The sequence below is a fragment of the Halichoerus grypus genome, chromosome 12, assembly GCF_964656455.1.
Source record: "Halichoerus grypus chromosome 12, mHalGry1.hap1.1, whole genome shotgun sequence".
In the NCBI taxonomy this organism is placed as follows: domain Eukaryota; kingdom Metazoa; phylum Chordata; class Mammalia; order Carnivora; family Phocidae; genus Halichoerus; species Halichoerus grypus.
In genome coordinates, this window is record NC_135723.1 from 101237017 (window position 1) to 101250700 (window position 13684).

The 13684-nt window shown below is 49.3% G+C and overlaps 1 protein-coding gene across 3 annotated transcripts in view; it reads right to left on the bottom strand.

Moving 5' to 3' along the window:
- Positions 1 to 6838: 6838 nt before the first annotated feature.
- KMT2C (lysine methyltransferase 2C) overlaps positions 6839 to 13684 on the bottom strand; it is a 267212-nt gene continuing 260366 nt past the window's right edge. For all 3 annotated transcript variants that reach the window (XM_078059760.1, XM_078059759.1, XM_036069051.2), the window contains 4 exons: positions 11505 to 11621; positions 10833 to 10906; positions 10474 to 10582; positions 6839 to 8771 (listed from right to left, as the gene is read on the bottom strand). In XM_078059760.1, the coding sequence (XP_077915886.1) occupies positions 8679 to 8771; positions 10474 to 10582; positions 10833 to 10906; positions 11505 to 11621 (393 nt within the window). In that variant the 3' untranslated portion in view covers positions 6839 to 8678. The remainder of the gene's footprint in view (positions 8772 to 10473; positions 10583 to 10832; positions 10907 to 11504; positions 11622 to 13684) is intronic.

Genomic DNA, 13684 nt, shown 5'->3' on the forward strand with positions numbered 1-13684 from the left:
GCTCAGTCAGTTGAATGTCTGACTCTTGGTTTCAGCTCAGGTCCTGATCTCAAGGTTGTGGGATGGGGCCCTTATTGGGCCCCACGCTTAGTGTGGAGTCTGCTTGAGAGTCTCTCCCCCAACTCCTCTAAAATAAAATCTTAAAAAAAGATCCATATGAATATGGGCAATTTTCTGTAAAGCAGCCATACAATTCATTGGGGAAAGAAAAATACAACAAATGGTGGGCCCCTGGGTGGCTCAGTCTGTTAAGCGGCTGCCTTCGGCTCAGGTCATGATCCCAGGGTCCTGGGATCGAGCCCCGCATCGGGCTCCCTGCTCGGCGGGGAGCCTGCTTCTCCCTCTCCCTCTGCCGGCCTCTCTGCCTACTTGTTCTATCTCTCTGTCAAATAAATAAAATCTTTAAAAAAAAGAAAAACACAACAAATGGTGCTGGAAGAATTATATATGCCTATGGACAAAAATGAAATAATGACCCCTGCTTTACACCATACACAAAAATTACTTGACAATGAGTCATAGATCTAAACAGAAAAGCATAATGCTTTTAGAGGAAAATGAAGATAATCTTCGTGACTTTAGGGTAGGCAAAGATTTCTTAACTCATTAAAAGAACTAGTCATAAAGGATTAATGCATTGGATTTCATCAAAATTAAAAGCTGCTCAAGACATTGAAAAACGTAAAGGTAAGCAACAGTTGTATCCAGAGTGTATGAATAGTGCTTCAAGTTCAATTAAAAAAACCCAATTTTTAAAATGGGCAAAATACTTGAATAGACCATTGGCCAAAAATGTATAAATGGCTCAGCACATGCAAAGGTATTAAGTGCAGTCATGAGGGAAATGCAGAATAAACCACAGATACCTCTTCCCACCCATTAAAATGGCTGTGATACCGACCACCTGGGGAAGTGACAGGGAAGATGGTCGCAGCCCATGTACGATGAGAGACCAAACCCAAGGATGGCATTTTCACAGTAATCAAGTGGCAAGGCAGCTTCACAATCTCTAACGTGGTAAGGCGGACGGCCGTGAGAGCTGTTACCAGCGCCCGGGTGGACGCGGCAGGAGGAAAGAGCAGGGCAGCCAGCGGATCCTAGAGTAAGAACGGGAACGGGTGGCAGGCTTCCACCGGGGACACGGCGGCGGAATCCGCACAGCAAGGAGCCTGGCAGGATTGGCCCGCCCCGTAGTGGCTTTGCAGCCCCTGTGGATGCGTGACGCTTCTGCCAGGACTTTGAGGTCAGGGCCCCCGACTCTGGAGGAACCGCTGGGAGGGAGTAAAGACTGAGCAGGGTAGGGGTGATAGAGAGAGGGTAGGGATGAAGCTTGGGTACGTGGAGGAGGGAAGCCGGTCCGAGCAGTCTGCGTGGTGGGAGCACAGCTGCGGGAGCCGGCGCTCCGTGGAGAAGCTTCTGAGCCACACCTCCTACAAGGTCCGGGAAAACTTAAACCCTCGTCAGAGGAGCACCGGAAGGGGATCACTGTAAATCCCGTACAGAGTTACTGAAAGGGGGGAAAACGCTGTAGAGGAAAAACCCTGTTCGTGGCCCACCTCCTGTGTAGGGAAAACCAGCTCTTCCCTGACGCTGTCCTGTGAGCCCCCTTTCCTGCTACACTTCGCACACTTCGGTCACCAAACGTGGAGGTTGGCAGCGAGCAATTCTCTGCGACACCTGCTGGGTGTCCTACAATTAAAGTCAATTCTGACACTACCCAGAGATAGTGTCAGACCCACTGGTAAGGGCTCGGTCCCACAAGACTGCCCCACCCCCTTTGCCTGCTTGGTCGCTAGTCCAGGTCACCTGTGCTTCTGACCCACCAGCTGTAGATTGGAGGTTCCCATGACACCCCCCACCCTCCACGTCAATTTACTTGCTAGAGCGACTCCCAGAACTCAGGAATACACTACTTAGGTTTTGGTTTATTCTGAAAGGATATGATAAAGGATGTAGACGAACATCCCAATGGAAGAGATGCGTTGGGCAAGGCGTGGGGAAAGTTCCCGAGCTTCCGTGTCCTGCCTGGCGCCACACTGCCCGCACCTCCTCCACGCGGTCAGCCTCGGAGCTCCGCACCTCCCGTCCGTGTAGGTTTTATGGAGGCTTCCTTACGTAGGCCTCACTGATGAAAGCACTGGCCGTTGGAGAATGAGTCAGTCCAACCTCCAGCTTCCTCCCCTCCCTGGAGGTCCTGGGGGTAGGACTGAAAGCTCCAACTCTAATCACGTGGCTGACTCCCCTGGTGCCTTCTCGAAGTCCCCTCATTAACGTAACAGTCGCCTCTTTCCCTCTCCTCACTGAAGTTCCAAGGGTTTTAGGAACTCTAGGCCAGAAATGGGGATAAAGACCAAATCTATATTGCTTATGACAAATTGCAATGTCATAGTTTATCCCTTGTCTTCAAACATAGATCCCTAATAGTAAAACGAAGAGACGCTGGCATGTGACTAGAATCCCATCCGTCGTAACCATCTAGTCCTTCACGTTCTATGAAAATGTCTCACGGGATGAGGCCGCTGTACGATCTGCTCAGGTTTCAGCAGCGGGAGTGGTCTCAGCGACACAGGACGTCACCCTCGCAGGCAGCTGGAGGACTCGAGCTAAGAGACGGTACCGTCGCTGCCGATCCCCCTTCAAGGTGTTAATGTAACACTGGGTTTCCCTCACGACGGCCCACTTATTCATTCCCGTCGTCTCAGCTACTATTTCTCCTCCTCTCCATTTACACGCAGACTTCCTGACGTTCGGGAGGGCCAGTGGGTTGGGTCGGTGAGGCTGGGGCAGTGCAGACCCGGGGGGCTGTCCCCCGCAGCCAGTGCAGAGCAGGCACCGTGGACCCCGATTCTGCCAGACGGGGTGAAGGGCCTCCAGCCCCGGTGCTTGCAGCCCTGGTCCTGGGACCACTGCACCACGGAGGGCAAAGAAAAAGGAGCTGAGGCGACAAGTGGATGACAAAGTACGCCAGAGAGACGCTCACAAAGCTGAGCAAAACTGTCCCATGCCGCTCGAAACAAGCCAAAGGACACTAAGTAACAGGAAATGACAATTTAAAGCAGAATTTGACAACTCAGAAGTGTGACAGGACTCAAGCAGGCATTAGAAATTTAAAAAATGAGTTGAGGAATGAGTAGAAAAAGGGGTGAAGAAACATGATACCTAATGCCTTGAAAGGAAATAGAATTTGACAGGAAGGAAAATTTTAAATCAAAAATAAATGAGAGAAGTTCTTCTGTCCAAGAGGGAGGAACAGGATCTGGGCTTGTCCTCCTGGGCTAAGCATCTAGAAAAGCACAAAACACACACACGACTCTTTAGCCCCGGGCTGGTAGGGACCGCAGGACGGCCTCCTGAGAAACACGGTGAGTCTGGACTCATCCCAGCTTTCCCCCCAGAGACTGTTTCCAGACTGCTGTGGAGGAGCAGGGGAGGAGGCCAGCCTTCAAGAGGCTGGTGGTCGTGGCGACCGGAGACGGAGTGCAGGGAGGCCAGAGCGGCCGAATGTGCAGCACGGAATGTAGGAGAGGAGAAAGCTACACAGGGAAAGCGCCCAGAAATCTGCACAGGGTCTCCGCGGAGTCCGGCTGCACGCCTGTCTGTCCACAGGTGCAGCGTGACTCCACCAGACCCTGCCGAGAACAAGTTCAAGGGAAGAGCAAGTCCCGGGGAAGGAGATCATGCAGGGCTGGGAATGCTTTAGCAACAGCCCAGTGGGTACACCTCAGGGAACATCCAGGACATCCAGTATGTTCCCCAAAGGGCCATACCGCAGTGCTGGAGCTGAATTAGACTCATCTGGGGCTCCTGGGTGGCTCAGTCGGTTAAGCATCCGACTTGGTTTCGGCTCAGGTCATGATCTCAGGGTCGTGAGATCGATCCCCACATCGGGCTCTGTGCTCGGCAGGGAGTGTGCTGGAGATTCTCTCTCTCTTCCTCTGCCCCTCCCCTCACGTGTGCTCCCACGTCCTCTCTCTAAAACAAATAAAATCTTTTAATAAGTAAATTAGGCTTATCCTAAAAATGTGTAAAGAACAAGCTTTGAAAGGAGGAAACCGATTCTCAGCTGCCGGCAGAATAAAGTCTAACACTCTTTAAAGGAACGCAACACAATCCAGCACTCAACAACATAAAAGCACAAATCCTGGAATCCAAGAAAAATTAACCAGACACGGAAAAGGCAGGAAAATGTGACCTGTCGCCTGGAGTAAAGATCCATCAGTAAGATGGGCCCAGAAATAGATGACAGAATTAGCAGACAGTGATACTAAAAGCACCTATCACCCGTGGGCTCGGTGTGCTAAAACTTTGAAAGGACAATCTTAGGAGGAGGAATGCAGCTGTGAAATCCCGTCAGGGTCACACAAGGTGAACCTGAGTTACTGTCACACACCACAGACTAAGGAAACGTGATGACCAAAGGCCATGTGGCGACCCCGACTGGACCCTGGAACAGAACGAGGAGCGACCCAGCTTCCTCAGGCACGCGGCACACGGCCCTTGCGCTCGGCCAGGAGGCCACGGCGTGGCTCCTGGATACCTGGGTGTGGGTACTGGCAGCTCCGTGAGATGCCGGCAAAGGCGTCTCTCGGGAGCCCTGGTCTCCTGAAGTGGTAGCGTGTCGCTGGAAGGAAACGTGGTCTCTTTTCCTCCTACGCCGGGAGAGAGAGGGAGCAGCTCTTGGGTCGGAGCTGCCACCAGCGCGTGTGACGACACCGGGCCACGGGGTGTCTGGCTGCCTGCTCTGCCAAGCTGCCGGGACGCAGGGACTCTCAGTGCCACAGGACGCCCGTGCCCGTGCAGGTGGGTCCACTCCACGTCCATGACCTTGCGCTTGTCTTTTCCTGGTGTTCGCTGGCAGCCGCCGGCCTGGCTTTCGGATGTCTGAGAAGTTGAGCTCAGGCCGGTGTCGGGGCGCACTCAGCAGAGCCCGAGGGTCACCGTGGAGCTGGGGTTTCCTGGAAGAGAAGATCTTTCAGGAGCTATATTTCAGGTGGAGAACATACCCCTTTTTAAAGTTTAACGAACGGGGCGGAGTGCTTTTAGGGAGAAGATTAGAGCAGAGAGATGGGAGGAAAACCAGGAGAGGGTGGAGGGCCACAAAACAAGGGTTAGGGTTTCAGAGAGACCATGGTCAACAGTGTCCCCCAGGACAAGAAACTCTACTGGCCCGAAACACACCTGCCTTCGGTAGCACGTGACCAGACGAAGGGTGTCTGCCTGGTGACCGGAGGGAGGACGGTGCGGCGCCAGGTGACGGTGTTAACGAGGGAGGACAGGAGGGGCCAGGGTAGGGACGCAGAGGAAGAGCCGAGGTCTTTCTGCAGAACGGTCGGACTGCATGCGGTTCTCCTGCCCGCCCGGGGCGCCGCCGGCTCTCCCTGGACTAGCGCAGGGCCTGGGCCTCCGTGCGTCAGCTCAGCTCCCGCGTTCAGCACCCCCCGTGGCACAGAACACGAGCTCGCCCTCAGGGCGCTCAGGGTCACGGCACTGCCCCCAGCAGCCCCCACTGCACCTGCCCATCTGGACCTCACGACTCGGCCCTGCTCCTGACCTCGTCTCCTGCCACCCTGTGTTCTCGGCTTCCCACACTCAGCCTCTCAACCCCCCCCCCCCCCGGCTCCTGCACAAGCTCCTGCCTTGTACCTCCCGTGAGGTCCCCTTCACTCCTCGGGGAGGCCCCTCCCCACGCCCGGCCCAACGCACCAGGATTTCCATCTTAAAAATGGCCTCTCTCGGTCTCCCCAGTGCAAGCTCAGCGATGCCGTCTCCGCTGTGATGTTCTAGGGCTTTTCAGGCTTTTCATGAATGTGGCGAGTGCAGGGTCCACGAATACGGCCACCGTGGCAGCTGACCAGTCCTGTCCACCGCGGGAGGGACAGGGCCTTGCTCTGGCTCCCTGGGGCGCGCGGCAAGGGCACTCCTCCGAGGGGGAGGCACCAGGCGGCCCCCACGGGGCTCTGCGCTTTCCTCCTAGAGACCCGTCACCCTGGCACTGCGTCTCCTGCGCCCCTGCCCCGGGGATCTGCGTTCACATCCGGAGATCCGACGGCCACAGTGCCCTTCCGTGCTTTTCCTGGCCCTGACCCGGCATGAGGAGTGGGACCCCACTCGAGCCGAGCGCGGAGCTCGGGTTCTGCGAGGACGCAGAGCGGTTCCTTCCTCACGGGCCTGACCGTGAGAGATCCACGAGGTCGGGGAAAGGCTGCACCAGGTCAGGGCTTCCAACCCGCGCGGACCGGCACCACTCCAGCCCCGACCAAGCTGGCGATCCTGCACATGGGAGACGCTTCAGAATACTTTTTAAACCTTTTTGTCAGACAAGTGCTTTGAGAATTTCTGTAAAACCACGCAGTAGAAAAGCTTATTTTTGGGTGTTCATGAAGCACAAGCTGAAAACTGGTTTTAGAAATTGTGAGGGGGATTCTGAGCTATTTTAATTCTTAGCAATCCCCTTCAATGTCAAATACATTCAGTACGATAGAAATCGAGTCTCTATCACAGAATAAATCTGAAAAAGGCTGCCTCAAAAAACCCCAGAAAACTAAATTTAACAATTAAACAAAAAGAGACTTTAAACAAGAGAACAGGACACCTTGGTAAACACCCCTCAGGGGAAACTGAAGTTCCCGTCTCTGCTCAGCTGCAGGGAACACAGTCTCTCCATCTGGAAGGACCTGCGAACTTAAGGTAAACTCGTTATCTGCAAAGAAAGAGAACCGAGCCGATCACGTCGCGCCGGGAGCTGAGGGCTGGGCCCGCGGGCAGGACCACGGCCAGCACCCAGCCGGGCACAGCTCCGGCCCAAGGCGGCCGGCGAACACAGACCCAGGCGCTTGGATAGATGTAAAATATTTTATTTGTAAATGGTGATCTTCTAAATCTGTGTCCACAAATTCCAAAACCCATAACACTCTGTATACTTCAAAAAATTCAATTTTTGCCAACATTAGGTACTATTATACAGAACAGAAAACAAAAACCCGGTAGGACAAATACTGGTAGGATGTCAGAATATTGTACAAGAGAAGAAAAATATTCAAGAAACAAATTTCATACAGCTATTTATCAAGAGAAAAATATATACAATTGATTTATTCTGTAAGATAAAAATACATCATGCCATATACATTACAAGTTCAGAACTGCGTCACTGATATACCAACAGTTTACAGCCCACTTGAATTGTGCACACAAAAACTTCATTTATACTTAGCCTGTGAAGTGTCAGTACCAGAATTTTAAGTACAAAATAAAAAGCTAACCTGGTTCAAAATGCTGATTAAGTTTCTACAAGCAAACACAAAACAGTGCTTTTTTTTTTTTTTATTAAAGAAATGTAAACAAACAGTTCATACAAACACATTTTAAAATTACATCTTCCGAAACCCTATTGTCGGGGTCCTGCAGCTGCAAGTGTGACCACAACTCTTTTTTTTTTTTCCTTTTCAAATTTTTGTGTTAAATAGAAGGCTAGAGTTAGGCTGGAGTCCTGCTACACGATCTAGTATGTATACATGATTCTCTGTGGCTTGAAACAAAGTTCTAATCAAAACTACATCCGCTGAAGAAAAGTTCAGCCTCCATTTGGGTGTATTTTTAAGCATTATTCACAGTTATCACAAATTGTAAGCACAAAAAAACCTGACTGAAGAAGTAGGGATGCAACAATATAATATGAAAAAGTTAGTTTAAATTACCAAAACAGCTATAAAAGTCGTAGTCTTAGCCTACACTCCGTTCTATCAGAAGGTGTATAAAACAATTAAGTACTAATAGACCGTAGTTTCCAAAAAACCCCAAATGCTCTAGGTTGAAATTTTGGTTATTACATAATTATAATGGCATATTTAGTAACACAGAATCATATTGTGACATCCCTATGAACATTTTATAAGCACCCGAGCTGCTGCAGAGCTTGGTAGCATTTGGTCAATACTATTTTTATACTGTATTTTTTTCTCAAAATATTTACATATTTGTACAAAGTAACAGGGTCTGTTAGTTCTGCAGGTAACAGCAGCAGCTTGGCTTTCTTCTAACTTTTATTTAAAAATAGCTTCATTCACTTATTCAATAATAAATACAAAAAGTTTCTCTTATTTTACAGAAATCAAAAACTACAATAAACTGACTCATGGAATCAAGTATTTAAATGTATTTTAGTGCAAGTTATTACCCCTTAGCTCTATCCCTAAGGAAGTCATTTCAGTACATTCCTTGTTCAGTGGTGTCTACTTTATTTTAAAAAATCTTTAAGTTAGAGGGCCTGCCCCTGTTTCAGATAAGGCCGTGGCCAGCACTTTGGACGTCCGTCCCCCTTTCGCTGGTGATCTGTCTGTACATTCATAGGAAGGCCCCCACCCCGGGGCAGGGCGGCGAGCGGCTCTTCGCCCCCAAGGGTCTCCTCAGCGAGACGCAAAAACACAAAACAAAACAAAACCCACCCACAGAAAGAAGGAGGAAAGAAAGAAGAAGAAAACAAAAGTGCTGGACTGCTCTGTGGTCCTGGCGCCACTCCGGCCCAAAGACTGAGGAGGGAATCAGAACTCCCAGAGGCGAGTTTTCAGAAAGTCATAAAACAGAAAACAAAAATCTCTTTCTGTCTGCAAAATTCAAATGGTGTGTTGAATCGCTTCTTCCTAGGGACAAGCCGCCCGCCGAGACCGCAAGGAATGCATTCAGTTCATCCACTTCCGGCAGTTCACGGCCCCGCAGTGACACGGAATCTTGTGCTGGTCATCTTCAAAGTCAAACTTATAGTCATAGCAAAGCTGCCCACGGCAAAGACACAGTGTGAGAGAGGCCGGGGGCGGGGGGTCCTGCCTCTATCTGCCCGATCCGCAAACCCTGCAGACAGCCAACCTAGCAAAGCACCCGAGCCACGGCCGCCCCGTGGGCCTCGGACAGAAGCCCACCTGGGGTCCCCACGGGACAGGGACATCGGCAGGCAACGTTTTCAGGCCGCACCACATCTGAGGAAGGGGAGGCCGGCCGGGAGAGCTGCGTTCCCACACCTCCTCGCGGCTCCCCCCACCCCCACCCCCAGGCCTTCCTCCTCCCCACCTGGGGGAGGGACCAACCACCCCTGCCGGCTGACAGCTTCTCTTCTTCTTTCCTCACTTAAAAGAATGTTTAAAAAAGGTCTACTTAGGGTCAAGTTACTGTGCACATCTCAGACCAGCCCTGCTGCCCTGGAGCCCAAGCCCCCGACCCCCCCGACTCTGCCAGAAGAAGGGGAGGCCCAATCCGAGGGCCTTCTGTCACAAACGTCCTAAGTGAGGGGCTGTTTGGAAAGACTTCCTTTCTACACTGAAAGGGAAGACACCAACATTTACTGGGTAGCTTCTCTCAGTAACAAAACCACTTAGTACCTTCTGTTAGGTACTTGCAGAGTTCTTCAGGGAGACTTGCGCCATTTCATATAAATGAAGCAGAGACTCGGAGAAGTTAAGTGACCTACTCAAGAATACTCAGGAAGGGGAAGGAAGGACCCGGAGCTCGGGGGGTCTCCATCTGTCCCAACGCCCCTGGTGGTCGCTGGCACCACGCTGGGTTCTCACATACTTTGATTTACTCCTCGAGATACTTCAAGATGCGCCGTGAGCATTGGGTAAATTCTTGATTTAAAAAGGGAATTTGAAAAAGACCCAAAAATACAAGAAATCATCACCTAGCTCTGATCCAAAGGGCTGGGGGGTTCCAACATAGATACTCAGGCCCCTCATCCCCTGGCCCAGGAGAGGCTCTTACAGAAACCCGCACTGCTCAGCGGCACCGCTTAGAGCACCTCGAGATGTGTGCTGATCGCCTTTGTGGAAGACAGATCTGGGAAACATAAATAAGTGGTCTAGACTAGTAATAATTTTAACAGGTGAAAGAGACCAGAGAAACAAATGTCGAGTTCAGCATCCAGCACTTTGAAAAGATTGTAACAAAAGAGCCAAATTGAAAATCTGTTGAGAAAAACCTGTAAGCTTGTACTGATGCTAAGTGCGAATACAGGAGATCTGGACCCACATGCTGCCCCCAAATCGGCCGCCTGCAGCCTTCCAGTGGCCTCGCGTGAGCATCATGTTCCTGGAGACCACAGAGGCCACAATCCCATCAGTGGGATGACAGGTAGAATCTTTAAAGAGAGGAATCCTGTCAATCTGTGACCAAGGGGGTCAGGCAGGAGCCCGAAGACACAGGGAAGTGATGCCACATGGGTGCTGCGGGGATGTGTGGAGTTTGGGAAGCACAGAGCGAGGGAATCGGGGGGAGCTGGTAGTCCACACTTGCAATGCTGCCACGAGGAGGAAGGCGGCACGTGGATGTCCCGGGTGAAGTGACGGGGTGGCACCCTCTGACCCACCACCAGGAAGAGTTTTTCTAGCACTAAAGCACTGGACAACCCCCGGGCCGGCCGACCGCATCAAGCAGCGAGCTGCACGCGGGGGTATGAGCAGAGCAGACGGGATCCCACACTCTTACCTCTTCTCCTTTCTGGATTCTCCGGTTGGAGCTGATGATGATTTTGTGTCCTCTCTCAAAAGTCACCACTTCAGCCACACAATTAGGCGCACACGAATGGTTGATATACCTGCAAGCCACCGTGTCAGATACTACTGATTATGGAACAGCTGGAAGAAGCTTTACAAACATTCAGTTCGTAGGGAAAACTTTTTCCTGATTACATTTCTACGTGCCCATTCGTAGAACAAGAACACACACAATTTTAAATGAAAATTCTTTTCAAAACTTATCTGCCCTGAATTTTTAATCATGGAGGCTGTCATGGGCACATGGACCCACTGGGCAGGACTTCCTTGACCAGATTCCCGTTGCCTCACCTGGCAGGCCCTCCTGTGAGTGTCGCATCGATCACGTGGTCATTATCCATGCGGAACATGTACACACCACGGTTCTGAAAGAGAAAAGTCAGAAACTCCTCCACGTGCACGTTCAGAGCAGGAAGACTCAGCTGCGAGTGAATGGAAACAGCCCGATCGCACTCACTGTGGGTGTCACACAACCACGTCAGGGGACATGTATGTCCGTGGTGGGAATGGAAATCAATGCATCGGGAGGTTGCTCGCAACGCCAGGCTCATTAATCTACAGCTGTATCTATGTGAACAATAACACCAACTAGATAGGGTGAGACTGACGGAAAAAACAAGGAAAACACAAGAATATCCAGATGTTAAATAAAAATCTTTTTAAAAAGGAGGGGGGTGCCTAGGTGGCTCAGTCGGTTAAGTGTCTGTGTTTGGCTCAGGTCATGATCCCAGGGTCCTGGGATTGAGTCCCGCGCCAGGCTCCCTGCTTAGTAGGAAGCCTGCTTCTCCCTCTGCCCCTCACCCTGCTCATGCTCTCTTGTGCGCGTGCATGCACTCTCTCTCAAATAAATTTTAAAAAATATCCAGATGTGGCTTCTGTTCAAAACAACCTCACAGGACAGTGCGACTTGGCCCTGTTTCCAGCTTTTCGATGGCACAGGGACAGAGGAGGACTGGCCCTTACCTGAGACTCATACAGTTTCTCTTTTCTGTTTGCAACTTCATTTCGAATGATCGTGCCGATATACTCGATGACCATGGTGTGCTTCTCGATGTCCCTAGCAGCATATAGGCCCAGCCCCTGCAAAAAAATAAAATAAAAAATGGGAAAAATGTGTGTGTATGTACTTCAAAAATCACTTTGATTTCTTGGACAACAAACCTGATTCCCTTTCATACAAAGGCCACATCAAAAGCCACACTGAAGATTTCACCTGAACTCGAATGGTCTTTTTTATTGAATATACTATCACCTGAAACAATCTTACCACTTAAAGTCATGCCATTACTATCCTGCTTTGTGTCTTTAACTAAATTCTGAAGGCATATTTACAAAGCTGTACCACTGACTGGCCACCACATTCTGCCAGGCCATCTTCTCTTCCATTCATGCCAAGATCCCACCAACTAAACAGGCTAATAGCTTCTGGTGTTTATCCCATTACTGTTTCTAAAAGAATATGACAGGACAATAAACTTAATCGATAAGAAATAGGGCTAACCCAAGGGACTGTGAATACTATAGTCAGGTTTCGGATTTGGCTAGGAGTTCCTGGAAGCCAGAGCAAAAGGAGAAGCACAAGTTACTCTGCTCTAATTACCAGGAAAGCTGGAAAGAAATAAAGTTCTTCAGAAAGGTGACTTTCTCCCGTAATTTGAAGTTCGGAGGCCAGAGAGAAATGTACGGGAATGTGACCTGGCGAGAAACACTGCCGCAGGTCTCTCATTTGGCAGCTCGTACTATCTACGCTAGAGGCCTAATAAATCACAGACTATGATTTGTTTATGTACTTTTTAAAGTTTTTAGCATTACGAATTCTGGAAAAATAACATACTGAAAAAAATAGATAATTTCCATGAATATGTGATATTTTCTTGTCCCAATGTGAGTTTCTGCCTTCTCAACTCCAGCTGGCCGCCAGAAGACCGCAGTAACCAAGGAGGGAAGAGCGTGTGCTAAATGGGGAGCCTGCCAGGTACAGTGCATCAAGCCCCGCCGTGGGGCACACGGTACCAGAGGCCCGTCTCAGAGACTTTGGTGTGTCAACTGAGTTATCTTCTGGGAAAAGAAATTTTATGCAATTTATCTGTTCAATTCCAGACATAACTGAGGTGAATGAACCAGAATACACAAAAAAGTAGTATGTATAGAGATCAATATAGTTTGGTATAAGAACAGACAAGATCAGTGAAAAAGAACAGAGAATCCAAGTAGATCCATGCATATGTGAAAATTTAATGTGTAATAGTTATTTAGTAGTACGGTGCAGTCACAATTCAGTGCAACATGGAAGGGTTATTTACTAAATGGTGCTTTTCAACTAGTTACTCAATGGAAGAAAATAGTCTTAAATTAACACTTAAAATTTCTGAAATCAAGAAATCCAAGAGACTACATATACAATAAAATCTACTGTCTTAAACAAGACTAGAAACTACAGAAAATTATGTACATTTAACTATGCAAAAACAAACTTTTATAAGAAAAAAGATACCATACTTCCTAGTAGGCATGGGGTGTTTGGTTAAGGGAGAACATCTATTAGCACAAGTTCTTACAAATTAGAAAATGGGCAAAGGATGAATATGTAATTCACAGAAGAGCAAATCCAAACGACAAGCATGAAATGCTGCTCACTGGTGAGCCGTTAGAAACTGCAGTGAAGGAAGCACTATCAGGCTGGGGGAAATATAAAAGGGCAGCAGCATGACAAATGGGGAAAGAAGAGAGAGTGTCTCCCAAACGCAGCAAGAAATGTGCAATGACAGCCCTTCCGGAAAACCAACAAGGTCTGCTAAGATGAAAAGTACATACGTACTTTTACACAGTAATCTGACTGGTGGGAATATTCTCCAAAGGAGTGAATATATCAATACGTGGGGATATTTGTACAACATATTGATGGCAATGCTATTTTGGGAAAAACTGTAAACAAAATAAATGTTCACCAGTCGTGGAACGGTTTACTTAATTACAGTTCATCAACATCAGGGAACGTCACACAGCCATTAAGGAGAATGAAAGAATGAAACAGAGCCACCTCAGTTGCTCTGGAGGATAAGTGAGAAAAGAAGACTGCAGAACAGTGTATGGGAATGAGTCCACCGGAACATCCATCACAGACGTGCCTGCACGGTCAGGAC